This window comes from Rissa tridactyla, chromosome 8 (genome assembly GCF_028500815.1).
Source record: "Rissa tridactyla isolate bRisTri1 chromosome 8, bRisTri1.patW.cur.20221130, whole genome shotgun sequence".
Classification (NCBI taxonomy): domain Eukaryota; kingdom Metazoa; phylum Chordata; class Aves; order Charadriiformes; family Laridae; genus Rissa; species Rissa tridactyla.
The window spans coordinates 31,635,478-31,648,466 of record NC_071473.1 but is presented as its reverse complement, the minus strand read 5'-3'; the positions used below and the strand labels follow the sequence as shown (position 1 = coordinate 31,648,466).

The window sequence follows — 12,989 nt, the reverse complement described above, 5'->3', positions numbered from 1 at the left end:
CCCTCCCCGCGCCGCGCCGGGGCGGGGTGCCCGCGCCGCTGCCTGAGTGGAAAGCGAAAGGAGGCGGGTCAGGGCCGGCCCGGCTGGGCGTCGCCCGCGCCGCGGGGGCGGGAGGGACAGATGGTGGCGGCCGCCGCCGCGCTGGGGCGGGGCCCGCTTTGTTAGCGGCGGGGCCGGCAGTGCCGGCGAGGACGGGTAGCGTCCCGGCGCTGAGGTAACCGCGGGGGGTCTCCGCCTCGGTGGGATCCCGGGCGGCGGGCAGGGAGCGGCTCGGTGTGCCCGCAGAATGGGGTGTCCCCGCGGGGCAGCCGGGCCCCGTGCCCCGCAGAGGCCTGTGGGGGCGGCCCGTCCCGCCGCTCGGCCCCCGATCTCTCCTCGCTGTCTGCCTTCCAGGTGCTGGCGTGAAAACTACCACCGGGCCCTGAGCGGCACACGCCCTGTCACCCTGCCCTCAAACCTGCCGCTCCACCCCCAAAATTCACACAGTAAACACAGAGCAGAGGCAGTTTCTTCCCCTTCTGCTGAGGGTTGCCGGCCTGCCGTCGCGCTGGGCCACAGCCCTGTTCCCTTCCCTCATGCGGTGGGGGCTTACGGGTTGTTGGCAACACCTGTAGTTGCTGCGTGAGGTGCTGCCGCGTTCCAGGCCGGCCTTGGGTCTCTTAGTGTGTTCTTGCTGTCGTCTGCTTCTTGAGACTGTTGGAAAAAGAACGCGTTCTTCACAGAAATCATATGTAGGCATATGTCATGCATATCTTTTATGAAGATGGATTTACGTGCAATTTGACATAGGGTTACGCTCAATGCATTTTTGTAATTGTCGGAAGATTATGGCATCTAAGAATTATCATGGTGAACAGTTAATATGCTTCCTCTGCGTTTAAATATAGCTGCGAGATGAGATACAGAAAATCGTGTTAAAATGCTGGTATAGCACTTGGACAAAACCCCAGTGTGTATGCAGCAGCGCTTTGGCAGGCCTTCTCAAAATGGAGACGGTGGCAATTTTATGACAAAGGATGTAGCAGAGACACGATTTTTTTAATGTATTTTTTTTTTAATTATGCATGTGTGACATGTGTCAGAGGTCCAGGGAAGGCTGTCAGGGATTTAGCTGATGCTGAACTGGATTCTCTGTCACGCTGATGGTTAAAAATGTTAAGAACCACAGCGAGTTCAAGTCTGCTTGCAAACTGTTTTGCTGAGCATCAGCTGAAGGGCAGAGGGGAATCATAATGTTATTCTCTGTCTCTCTTTTCTTTATGAAAAGGAATGCAGAGAAATGTCCCGAAGGCCGTCCAGCGAGGAGTGCCGCCTGGCTGCACAGCGGTGACCCTGCCAGGGACAAGCAAGGAATGTGGAACTTGATGGTTCCTACCGTGGCACTCTGGTCCCAGCATTGCATCCCAGGAAGCTCGATTCACTAGTAAGACACTGAATCCTTCCATTTACTTACAAAGCTATCACTTGTTGCTTAGTTGCCTTTGGAGGCACTGATTAATAGAATGTAATTATAGAAATGAAACTGTTTCCCAATACATATGATATAATAGAGACAATAAATCGGAGGGAGTGTGGAAAAACAAGATGCCTTTAATTTGTCTAAACAAAGCTGTATGCATAACTTTGCTGAACATACCCTTGCATAAGAAAAAGTCCATTTTAAACTTTGTTTGATCTACAACACTAGGTAAACACACATATGCTTTCAAATTTAATCTTGGTTTCACAATGGTGTTACTGTGTTTTAGCTCTCTCTTGTGCAATAGCTTTGTTTTCAGTGGAGGTCCTGAGATCTGTGAGACTGTATCTCTGGAGGGCAAGAGTTTTGGGATGAAAGAAAGGTAAAGCTTCTTCACAGTTATAGACCCAAAAAGGAAGAGTAAATTCTGAATTTAAAATTATTCTGTTTCCTACTCAGAATGCCAGGCTGTTCACAAGGAAGTAGTGAATTCCTATAGTCTGGAAAGAGATTTCAAGAACCAAGTATCCAACCGTAGGAAGAGGTATGGAAGAACAGGTAGCATTACTCGAAGCACCTGCTTTGGAGGGCAATCATACTACTCTTAAATATTTGGAGAGGAGACATAGTAGCATCCCATTGGAAAAGGGCAGATGGAGGACCCCCTGCTCTGGTTGTTTGTAACTTTTTACTCAGGCATAGAAACATGTCTTTGGGATGGTCTCAGCTTGCTTTGAACTCCCTAGTCATTATTGCAAAGAAGGTAACTCCCATGAACAGCAAAGCTGTTGGGCGTGGGTTTTGGAGAGCCTGAAAATCAGGATTAGTAGAGGAGGAGTCCTGCATTGCCTAGTGACAAGACAGGGCCCTGCAGTCTGTTCTTGGAACGCTGTCGAAAAGAAAATAGTAATTGTGTTACTATTTTGCAGATGTTGCAGGTGGCCACAGACAATGCCAGCAGGGCTGGATACATTCTTGGAATTATTCCCTGGTGCTAACCTTGCACAAGATCTGCCAGTGGAGTCCAGCACTCCGTGCAAATCACCTTTGTGTGGTCATCATAAAAATGGGTCAATCCCCTGACTTTTAGTCATTATAACAGAGCCCTTCAACTCTTTACATCTTATGTTATATTTACATGATCTTGTAAAAAGTTGCCAAAAACATCTGTTTAGAACTTTACTTCTGGAAACAGTGTTCACTCCTTTCAGGAAAGGATTTCCAGAAAAAATTAATCTAATTTCAAGAAAGGATTTCCAGAACTTTGGGTGACAATTCAGCAAAATTCTTGCATAATCTATAGGAGAATTGTTTACGTCAGCATCATAGCTTCAGTTTCAGGTAGCTTAAACAAGAAAAATACTGAGCCAAAGTATAATCTGGTTTCAGGTAATTTAAATAATTGTAGGCTTGTGGGGCCTTGCCAGGTCTCGTAATGCAGACATTCACATCAGTGATGATGTGGAAAGGATAAGACAGAGCTGCCTTGATGTAAAGCTTCATATTAGCTTTTAGTCTTTCTGCAAAGCTCCATTAGCAGATTAACAGTGACATAAAATGCCTATAGGTATTACTTCGTACGTCTCTATAAAGTTCACATACCATTAACTGAGAACTTAAAACACATCTCGTGTGAAAAAAAAATCTGTCAGTATCTTGCTTAACAAATTTGTCAATGGATAATGAATTATTTACTCCTAGGTATTTTATACATCCAGTTGTTCGTAATGTTGAATAAGAGTCTGAAGAAAGTTTTAAATAACATTTTCCAGTGGAACGCTTAACTCTTTTCTACTGTTTTCCGTCCTTTCCCAAAACCCTAGTTGTTATCTTTTCTGACTGGAGGCAGTTCTGTTTAGTGTCCATCAGTGTTACCTTGAATTCAGAAATTTGATAAAAAGCCTGGTGTTAAGAACTCCATCTTCCAAAGAGTTTGCACTGAGCTCTTCAATGTAGATGTTGTATATTGCTTCCCCACCCCTTACGAAGACCAGTAGTTCTGACTGTAAAACAGACAAGGTAGCTGATTTCCTTTCTTGATAGAAGTAAGCTAGAATAACTTTGCTACCATATTTAACTCTTCCCTGTGGTTGTCTAAATAAAGTGTATTTCTTTTTACATCTGTGTGTAGGCAAGTCCAAAAGTATATGTGCATTTATTTGTGCATTTAAATGTATGCATACACAAACAAACATACTCCACATCTTATTTCCTAAATGGAATAGTTTGCTTTTAAAAACAAATTGCTTATAAATGAACAAAGATGCTATGCATGTTAAAAATACTGACTTTTTTTCTGCCATCTAGACCTGGAATAAGATAATTTGTGTGGGTTTTTTTTTCGTTGTTGTTGTTGTTTTTAAATTTTAATTAATTAGAAAATGTAAAGGCAAATGTAAAGGGCTGTGGCTGTCAAGATAGATCTTTATAGCCACAATTCTTCAAGTTGCTCATTAAATTAGTTACAAGGCAGCAAAGAAATGCTAATTTGCTATTTGAAAAAGATAAAAGTAGTTAAAGGTTTACCCTTACAAAGCTGTGCCTTTAAGTTGTTGGAAAAAAACCGTATCTGACATTTACACCTGATCAGTACAGCTGGATTTGAGAAACAAAGCTATTTTTTACATCACTTTGGTGTGGCTGTTGATGCAAAAGCTTAGGTTCCAAGTGTAACCGAGATGACTGTTCTGCAGTTGGTGATACCAGATCTCTGCACTGGGTCCCACAGCAGTACAAACTTTGATTCACAAATGCTGTAGATTCAGACACACAGTACAGTCACACTGTGTCAAATTAACCCGGGTGTGATCTGAAGTTTCTCAAGTATGGTGTTACTTGCCGAAGGACAGAAAATGAAGCCTGGTCTAAAGCCTGTCTGTACAAAGGCTGTTTTTAGATGAAAGTTTTGAGCTGGGCTTGCCACTGAGAAAACAGCTTTACTGGGTGCAACTGGGTGTTTGTGTTCCAACATAATTCCTTGCTTGTGTCAGCCTGTTTGTGATGCCGTACAGGGACCCGATTGAGCTGCCTGAAAAATAACCAGTTTTGGAGGGAGAAGGGAAGGCTATTCATCATTTTCATCCACGTTAGTTTTCAATTCAGTACTAAAAGCCCTACTATCAGATTTCCTGTATTCTTGAAGCTGCCCTCTGAATAGGTCTGAAATTTAGAGATTATTTATCTGCATAAGTTAGCCCAGCAATTCAGTTTGCCTGTTGACACTGCAGTGATGTCACGTCCCCTTTCACCAAGTCCTTACTCTCGCTCTGCAACCCAGCAGGACAACACAAAACCCCCCAAAAGGCATAATTTGGACTGGAAAAAAATTGCTGATTTACAAATCTTATTTTTTTGGATGCTATTTCTATTCAAGATTACACCACTGACAAGTACAAGTTATTTCACTAAGTCATATTCTTTATTAGCTGTCTTGATGAAGGTAAGGCTTCATCTTGAAAACCTCCCCTTCTGAAGCAATCCTATTACACTGGCTAGTTAGTTTCTGTGGTTTTGGAACAGTGGAAGCTCACCAGAGTACAGGAGTTTATCAGTTGACCTGCAAATGTGAAACTCACTTCTGAAGGGAACAGGGCAATGCCACGTTGTCCTCAAGACTGAAATGAGAAGCTGCTCAAGAATGAAATGAGAAGCCTAATTCTTCAATAGCCTCCCTCTGATAACATCAGAAAGCTAAATTATATGTGAAAGACAGACAAACAACGGGGAACAAAAGGAGAAATAAAAATGGTGTGTATTTCCTGCAATTTCTATGTTACTGAAATACGAGAAGAGCCAGGATTTAAACACTAATGACAACTTCTTATCCTTTCAGTTTATATTTAGATGTAAGCAAGAAAACAAAAAATGTACTTTTGGTGCCATGCTTTTATTTAAATGAAAGGAAAAAACTACACTGTACCACATAAGTAGCAATGACAATATTTTACAGCACAGCATTTGAAAAAATATGGAAGCTATGCTCCATAGAAGTGGACAAGTAAGCACACAATACACTGTACATTTTTCAACAGTGCCCATTAAATCATAATTAAATAGCTGAATTTGGCTTTAAACAGCCAAATAATAAAAACTAACAGTCATACTAACATAAAAAAAAAAAAAAAAGATTTCAGTAGCTATTATGACTGTTAGAATATGAAATTTTGCTCCAAAAACTAAGACGAGAGTTTGGCAATTCAGTCGTAGCAACAATAATAATACCCCTGATGAAAGCACCAGTGTGTTCTGAAAAGGCCAGTGAGAAATACTGGCCCTTATGGAAAGCTTCCTTTTTTTTTTTTTTTCTTCTTTTTTTAAACATGATCCCAACCAAAGATCCACTGTAAATAGAAAATTTGCAGGCTTAAAAAGGAAAAGCATATCTAGCTTTACTTTTCCTGTATTAAGTAAAACTTTATACTGCGAGCAATTAAATTTTCAACTGCATTATTCACATTCTACTTTTAGACATTGCACAAATCTTTAACCTGTTGACAAAGGTAAATTTCATAATACATTCAGATATATTTAAAATGACTCAAAGAATTCCTTGTCATGTATTTAAGCTCACTTTGATTAGATTGATGCGTGTGTCTTTATGGTGTTGCAAATCTTCAGTTAAATCATAGTACAGATTTTAGAAATAAAAAGCCTCCCATGATAAAACTTCTTTTGAAGTTATTCACCATATGCGTATCTGTTAATTCCAACCTCCTGGTTTCTCGAATCACTGTATATTATACACAGCTTCATATTGTTATTCAAGATGTTCCTACAATGGTATTTGTAGGAACTGTCTAACAGGCAGAATGTGCAAACCCTCTTTCCTCTTTTTTAATATTATTTATATCCTATATACACAATATGTATACACTTGAAATATAGGAGTTACGTATCCTGGTGATATACATGCAAACAGTAGGAATCAGCTAACCACAAATAGTTTTGAGCCACATACATATTAAACATGTATTTTAAAGTGTTTTTTCTTTTTTTACAGTTTTAACAAATATACATAAATATAAGAACATAAATTACAGTAAAACCGACAGCATTTTTGAGAAAATGTTTTATAACCCAGATGCATTGATGCCTAAGGCCTTATAATAATTTAAAAAAAAGTACTGTTCTAAACCACTTAATGACATCTCATTCCTGTGCATCTTTTATAGAAGTAAATGAGTACATCGTAGTAGTGAGGCATAGTTTCTCTCAAAGCACTTCGATGAGAGAAATATGAACATAGCTTTAGTCTCCCCATGAAACAGAATGGACTACATACTTAGAGCACAATACTGTCTTACGTTAATGCAGTTGTCACAACACCCAAACAGAATAGAATCACAAATCATTCAAGTCTTTTCCTGAGAATGAGATTTTTTTTCCCCCAACAAATCCTCTGGTGTACATTATCAAAACAGCCACAGATTCAGGGGAGGCTTCAAGTTTGTAGTATCTTTTTTTTTTTTTTTTCAGAACAGTGCTATGTAAAAAGCAAATTATAAGAGAAACAAACACTGAAACGGAATAGTGATCTATAAAATAACCAAACACTGTTTTGAAATAAAATGCAGCCCTTTAATACTGAAATACGCCTAGAGTTTGTTTTTGTAAATGGTCATATTATAAATTTATTGAAACATCACTTAGGCTTTTTTTGCCATATGTATTTAAAATTGCTAAGTGTCACAAGACATCATCTGGTAGATCGTGTCAAGAAAACAATTTACTAAGACACACTGGAAATTCGTATCAGATGTCTATTCCCTAGGATTTAAGTCTGAGCTGGCAGATCTGAAGGCAGAAAGAACAGACAGTGGCCTGGATCTTAAAATCAATGGGAATTAGATACACGACTTCCGAAAGATCTGTGACTAATGAATTCTGTGATTCTTCTGAATATTTTTAGTGTTCTGTCAGGCAAACATCAGGGATCTAGTTCTGAATGTTTCACAAGTTCCTATTCCTTCCTTGGAGAAGCAGTACCTGACCGTGTGCTCGCTCTTCATCTGGAACATTACAAAATAATGCACGTTTGCTTAAACTGTTTCAGAGGTCTACCGAATTTTTTTACTTTGCATTTTAATGGTATTATGAACACGCACATGGTCAGTCATTACATCTCAGATGGCAACTTACTGAGACAGGAATAATTGTATCACCTAACTATACCCTGAGTTGTTCAAATAATTCAGTTGAAGGAAACTTCAAGCAGTTCAAAGGTTTTTCCTTTGCTGTTTAGTCTGTAAGCAAATCGGTATTATTTAATTGAAAAATAATTATAAATAATCAGGGGAATGAATCTTGGTTTTGTTACAGCACACAATAAGGATCTCGCAGAACAGAGCCGTTCAGCTGTTCTTCAGTGACATACAACTTACCATTTGGTCTTTACTGGAAGTCAGTATGCAGAGTTCAATGGTATTGAGAATATTAAGAAGTACTTCTTTAGTGAAAGAAAAAAATATTTCAAGACAAGCACAAATACAAACATGTAAGGCAACAGATGTAAAAAAAATGTAGTTTGAGTCACTAAAGAGGAACATTCAGTGCTTCAATGTATTAATCAAAATACAGAGCAAATATACTCTATATATTGTATTAGCACATACAAATCTCCACACAAGTCAAACATTTCCGTAATCACTCGTAATTGTTCACTTAAGCGATAATCTTCTGCACTCCTAAACACCGTGTTTACATTCCAGTTGGACATGATAATAGAACTTGGTGTCCAGTTTTAAGTTCTAAGAGTCTTGTTGGCAACTAGAAATCTATTTCCTATAGGCAGTAAAGATGAAGTGCAAGTTTATCATAATTGTCTGAAGAAAATTTTCTCCCATCTACTATGCCTTGGTCGGTAAAAGTTTCTTAGGAGTTACTGGTCTCTTGGTTTGCCACAAATGGCTGTGAATGGTAATTGCATCAACGCTGGCAGACAAAGTTTTAGCAGGTATGTGGCTAAATTGCTTCCTGTCAGAGTTGTATTTATACAGTCCCTCTATCATTTTCTTTGTGATAGATTTGGGACCTATTCCCGTTAATTTATTGATTTCTTCAGTGTCAGGGCAGTATGTATACAGAGATCTGAACTGGCAGCCTGAATCCCGGAATAAGATTAAGAAATTATTGGCATCAGATTTTTCCATTTCCTGTAAAAGAAAGAAAGAAAAAAAAAAAAAAAAGATAATCACAATATGAATTTTGCATTGTAGTTAGAAAACATTCAAAATCACTGGACTGTCATTTTAAATTTGTTTTCTGACAGACCTGAAACTTATGTCTAACTCTGTCCGCTAAAACACCTTGCTTCAATCATTAGAATTTGCTTCACTTATCTGAATTTTGATAAAGTAGCTATTTTTCTCAAGGAAAACCTTATTTATTAGACAATTTCAGCTACGCTTGTTTAGTTGTACCTCGAGAACCAGACATCCTAACAATTTCTTTGTAGACCAAATAAAAATTCTGTGATCCATTTCATCAGGCAGGTCTAACAGTTGCAAGTTTGGGAACAGGAAATATAGATATGTCTACACGTGCCTAAAAGATCCTCCAGTGCTAAAATAGGGTTTCAGTCATCCCTAAATCCATTCGAGTTTGGTCAAACCATAGAAGTCTCTTGAAGTGTACGAAGCAAAGGTTGTTTAGTAGCTGAAATCTCCACATTCCTATTCCACCCAACACAACTTCTATGGGAGACGTGCCCTGAACATGTACAGCTTCTACCAAGTAATGTATGCTGCCTCCAAGAGTTAAGCATGACCTTTTTACAGCTGTTCTTTCCTGGGGTTTCTGGGAGTTATTACGCTCCCAGTTACTTGAACTGAAAGAGGCTGTCTTGATTTCTCACTTGTTATTCCCAAAAAGTAGCTGGAAAGACAGAGAAGGCAGCACCTAAACATGAATTCAGAATTATGAAGAGAAGAAAGGTCTAGAAAACCTGTTGTGAAATTGATTCTGGAAAAGGAATTAAATCCAGATTCCAAGTACCTGTGTTCTTTGATCTATTTAATCTGTCCAATTTGTCACAGTTGGTAAAAGTCCCCTTATTCTCAACCCTCCCACTCTCCGCGATTCCTTTTGCATGGAAACACACCGGTCCCTGAGTTCTCACCCTGGCAATATTTGTGCACCTTTGGAAAGGTTTATACTAGCCTGAGAGAAAAGGCTGGAAGGCACCTTTCTGTAGCAGAAAGTCCTGAGTTTGCCCTACTGCTTGGAGGCTGGAGAAAAGCCTAGGAGGGATGGATTTCAGTTCTATCTGTTCATGAGCGAGCTGTGCTTTAGCTCAAAAGGTCCCAGGCTGAGGATCTGTATGTGTAAGATGGGTATTTTCCACGTTAGGGAAAACAAGTTTGTGAGCAAATCATAAAAATCTATGTATTGAAGTTCCTACATTAAACAAATTGTAACTATTAATTAACAGGTCAATTAATTCAGCTTCCTGTGCTGAATGCAACAGCCATTTTTTCTGCAGTACTAGAGAACCTTTCTGTCTACATAAGAAGCAAGTCACAGAAGTTACTCAAGCCTTTCACTAAGCACCAGCATAACCTCAGAAATTCCTTTCAATATTTGCATTTATACTTGAGTGTCCTCCTAACGCCCGACTGTGGTTTGACATAGGTGTTTATATGCTGTAAGGGAAAAATACTCTTACCTCCAGTATCTTTTTCTTTTGACCTTCATTTACTTTTCCAGCCAAGCAGCAATGTGCCAGTGCATTCTGAATTATGTACTTATTGGATTTAGCACTGGGTTCTTTGAAGAGCTTTGGTCCTATGGAGGAAGAATGACAAAGCAGCAAAGTTAATCAATAAGCCAACAAAGAGTTACTTTAAATGCAGTGAAGCACTTCTAATACAGATCTTTTGCATGCATGAAAATACAAATCCAGGAATAAAACAGAATTAGGCTAGAGATCATAAATTTCACAAACAAATAAAATGTCATTCTTTCAGCTGTTACTGAATTTGCTTACAAATGTCTTTCATTATTAAGTCATTATTATTGGCAGTCTTGGTAAATATATTTTCTCTCAGAGGACCTTTTCTATGAACAACAAAATGTTTTGTGCTTTCTAACTAAAATTTCAGTTATCCAGGAGGGAGCAAATTCTTTTTTTCTTTTTTTTTTTTTTTTTTTTTTTAAATCTACAACTGTGATTTGAAGGGTGAGAGGTAAAACAATGAAGCTGATGCAGTGCCTAAAGTAACCATAGCCTGTCTACCTTGGAATTCCAGAAATGTTTTACCCAAATCCAGGGATAAAAGATCTGGCCTGACACTTGTCAGGTTGTTCTGTTTGTAAAAAGACTTTATTCATCTGGTTGAAGGAGAAATCTCCTCTGTTTTAACTTCTGAAATATAGGCATACTTGTATCAAGATCATTTGGAAAAAAGCAACAAGTAAGTACCAATTCCGAGTCTTAGAAAGGAACATAATATACAAGCAATCACCAATTAAATTTAAGATTAAATCTCAGTTTGTCTATGCTTTGGGAAAAAAAGCCTAGAATCAACACAAAAAAACTGTATGAAATCTGTCTGACAGAGTGAAGATATTAAAAATGTGAAAAAAGCCTTCTGTTCAATTCTTAGGAACTGTATATTGCTTCATTTAAAAATAAGTTTTAAGTAATAATCATTAAAAGATGACCTTCAGCACTATGGATCTTCACGAGAAAACTCAGCAGGACCATGCAGGCAAAGTCTCGCTGTCCCTCCTGTTATTTAATTTGACGTGTGTGTGGCACAAACCAACTGAAGTTTCGTGGTTTAAAACCAGGTGAGTACTTTCTGATTCTCAGAATGAACACTTTGCTTTTCCAGACTGTAGTCATTTCAGTGGAAAGGAGCTGAGATTATTTTCAAGTCAAACACTTGCCAGCACAGGCAGAGCTACGCAGGCCCATCAATCAAACCCCATCTCCCTAAAAGTTTTTTGAAAATACCTAACATTTTATTCTTTACCAAACAAAGCGATATTAGGTGGCCAAAATTGGAGCTTTTATAATCCTGATGATGCAAGGTGTTTGCAGTATCACATGCTGTATATTTGGAGAAAAGGGATGAAGATACCATTATTGTTTGATTCATAATATAAAAAAGAATTAGAAGTCAGATTGTAAAGTTTTTAATAAACAACAAAGGATCTGTTTCGAAACAAAGGATGCAGAATATTGAGATTCACTTTACGAAGCAGGTTTTTTTCCTGTTGCAATTTGGTTTTTGTTACTCTATTCTAAATTGAGCTTAAATTTGAACTCTTCTTGCCTTGCTGGAGAGACCACTGAAGTGCAGAGTGATCTGTGAGCCCATTTGCTGTTCTGAGCCCAACCCTAACTGCAGTCTATTATGGTTATCACAAATGCTACTGAGTCAGTACTTTTATTTTAGACTTAAAATTTAACCTTCTATTATTACCGTGCATTTCAAAGGAGGTGAAAGTAACATTCCTATGAAAGCATCTTCAATGAAGTTTTAGGAAACCAAATAAAGATAACTGAAAACCTTTAATGCGTAGAGCCGCTAATTGCCAGGTACTTTTTTGAATGTTGTTGTCACTGACCTGTGTATTCTGTAGCAGAGGCGACTGATGAAGTTGTAGATGCGTTTTCCCAATCTTTTTCTCCATTACGACTACCACAGCGACTTGGAGATAAGAATCCTTCCACAGACTCAGACCTAAACATTAATTTTGAAATCTATTAAAAAAATGACAACATTCAGCAGAGAAGCATTCTAATATGAAAGGAAGGCAAACTGTCTTAAAGTTTTGTATGTAAAAACCAGGAAGTTGGTTCTCAAGACATCTAGGAAATTGAAAAGTCAACTGAAACCAGCTGCAGGCATGTCAGAGTGGCCATGATAACATGACGTGACATAACATGTAGTACTCCTTGCCAAACCCCTCTTCCTAGTTTGCCTTTCTTCCTTGTTTCTTTTCTATAGAAAAAAATAGTATTTCTCTGAATATAATTAAATAGTTACACCAAAATAATAATTTTCCTCTGAATTATATTATAGATTTTGTATATAAAATTAAGAATTTTCTTTTTATCTCTTTTTATTTCATTTTTGGGTGATTTTTAATGCAAAATAAATTCTGGTGTTTGGAAAAGGCTGAAGTCCTAGTGAACATTGAATATTTCCCTTTACAACTACTAAGGGGAAAAAAAAAAAACCAGAAAAGAAGCTTCTGTGTTAAAAAAGACAAGAAGCCACATAGCTGCACGTAGCATACAGGTTTAATAAAACATCCACAAGTTGAGACTTAAATACAAGCAGGTGAATTAAAGAGGCTGTGTGAACAGCATTGTGTTTTGACCTCATTTATAGCTGCCCAACTGGTTTACTTAGTAACATTTGTGAAACAAATGATCATGGCTTAGTTCCCTAATGCCTGACAGTGGAAACTATCAGTGTCTCAAATCAGGAAAACATACCTGCTCTTGGAGTACACAATATATACGTAACCTCTTTAAAATTCATGCTAGTTTTACATAGATGATTATTAAATTTTATTA

General features: G+C 38.3%; 1 protein-coding gene and 1 long non-coding RNA gene across 5 annotated transcripts in view; one reads left to right on the top strand and one right to left on the bottom strand.

The window, feature by feature from the left end:
* Nucleotides 1-95: 95 nt before the first annotated feature.
* LOC128914005 (uncharacterized) lies at nucleotides 96-2,937 on the top strand. The gene is made up of 3 exons (XR_008468146.1): nucleotides 96-214; nucleotides 1,268-2,003; nucleotides 2,389-2,937. It is a non-coding gene; the product is annotated as an uncharacterized LOC128914005 (long non-coding RNA).
* A 2,392-nt stretch (nucleotides 2,938-5,329) lies between these two features.
* CAMSAP2 (calmodulin regulated spectrin associated protein family member 2) overlaps nucleotides 5,330-12,989 on the bottom strand; it is a 92,177-nt gene continuing 84,517 nt past the window's right edge. For all 4 annotated transcript variants that reach the window (XM_054213311.1, XM_054213312.1, XM_054213313.1 and 1 more), the window contains 3 exons: nucleotides 12,032-12,147; nucleotides 10,122-10,240; nucleotides 5,330-8,610 (listed from right to left, as the gene is read on the bottom strand). In XM_054213311.1, the coding sequence (XP_054069286.1) occupies nucleotides 8,305-8,610; nucleotides 10,122-10,240; nucleotides 12,032-12,147 (541 nt within the window). In that variant the 3' untranslated portion in view covers nucleotides 5,330-8,304. The remainder of the gene's footprint in view (nucleotides 8,611-10,121; nucleotides 10,241-12,031; nucleotides 12,148-12,989) is intronic.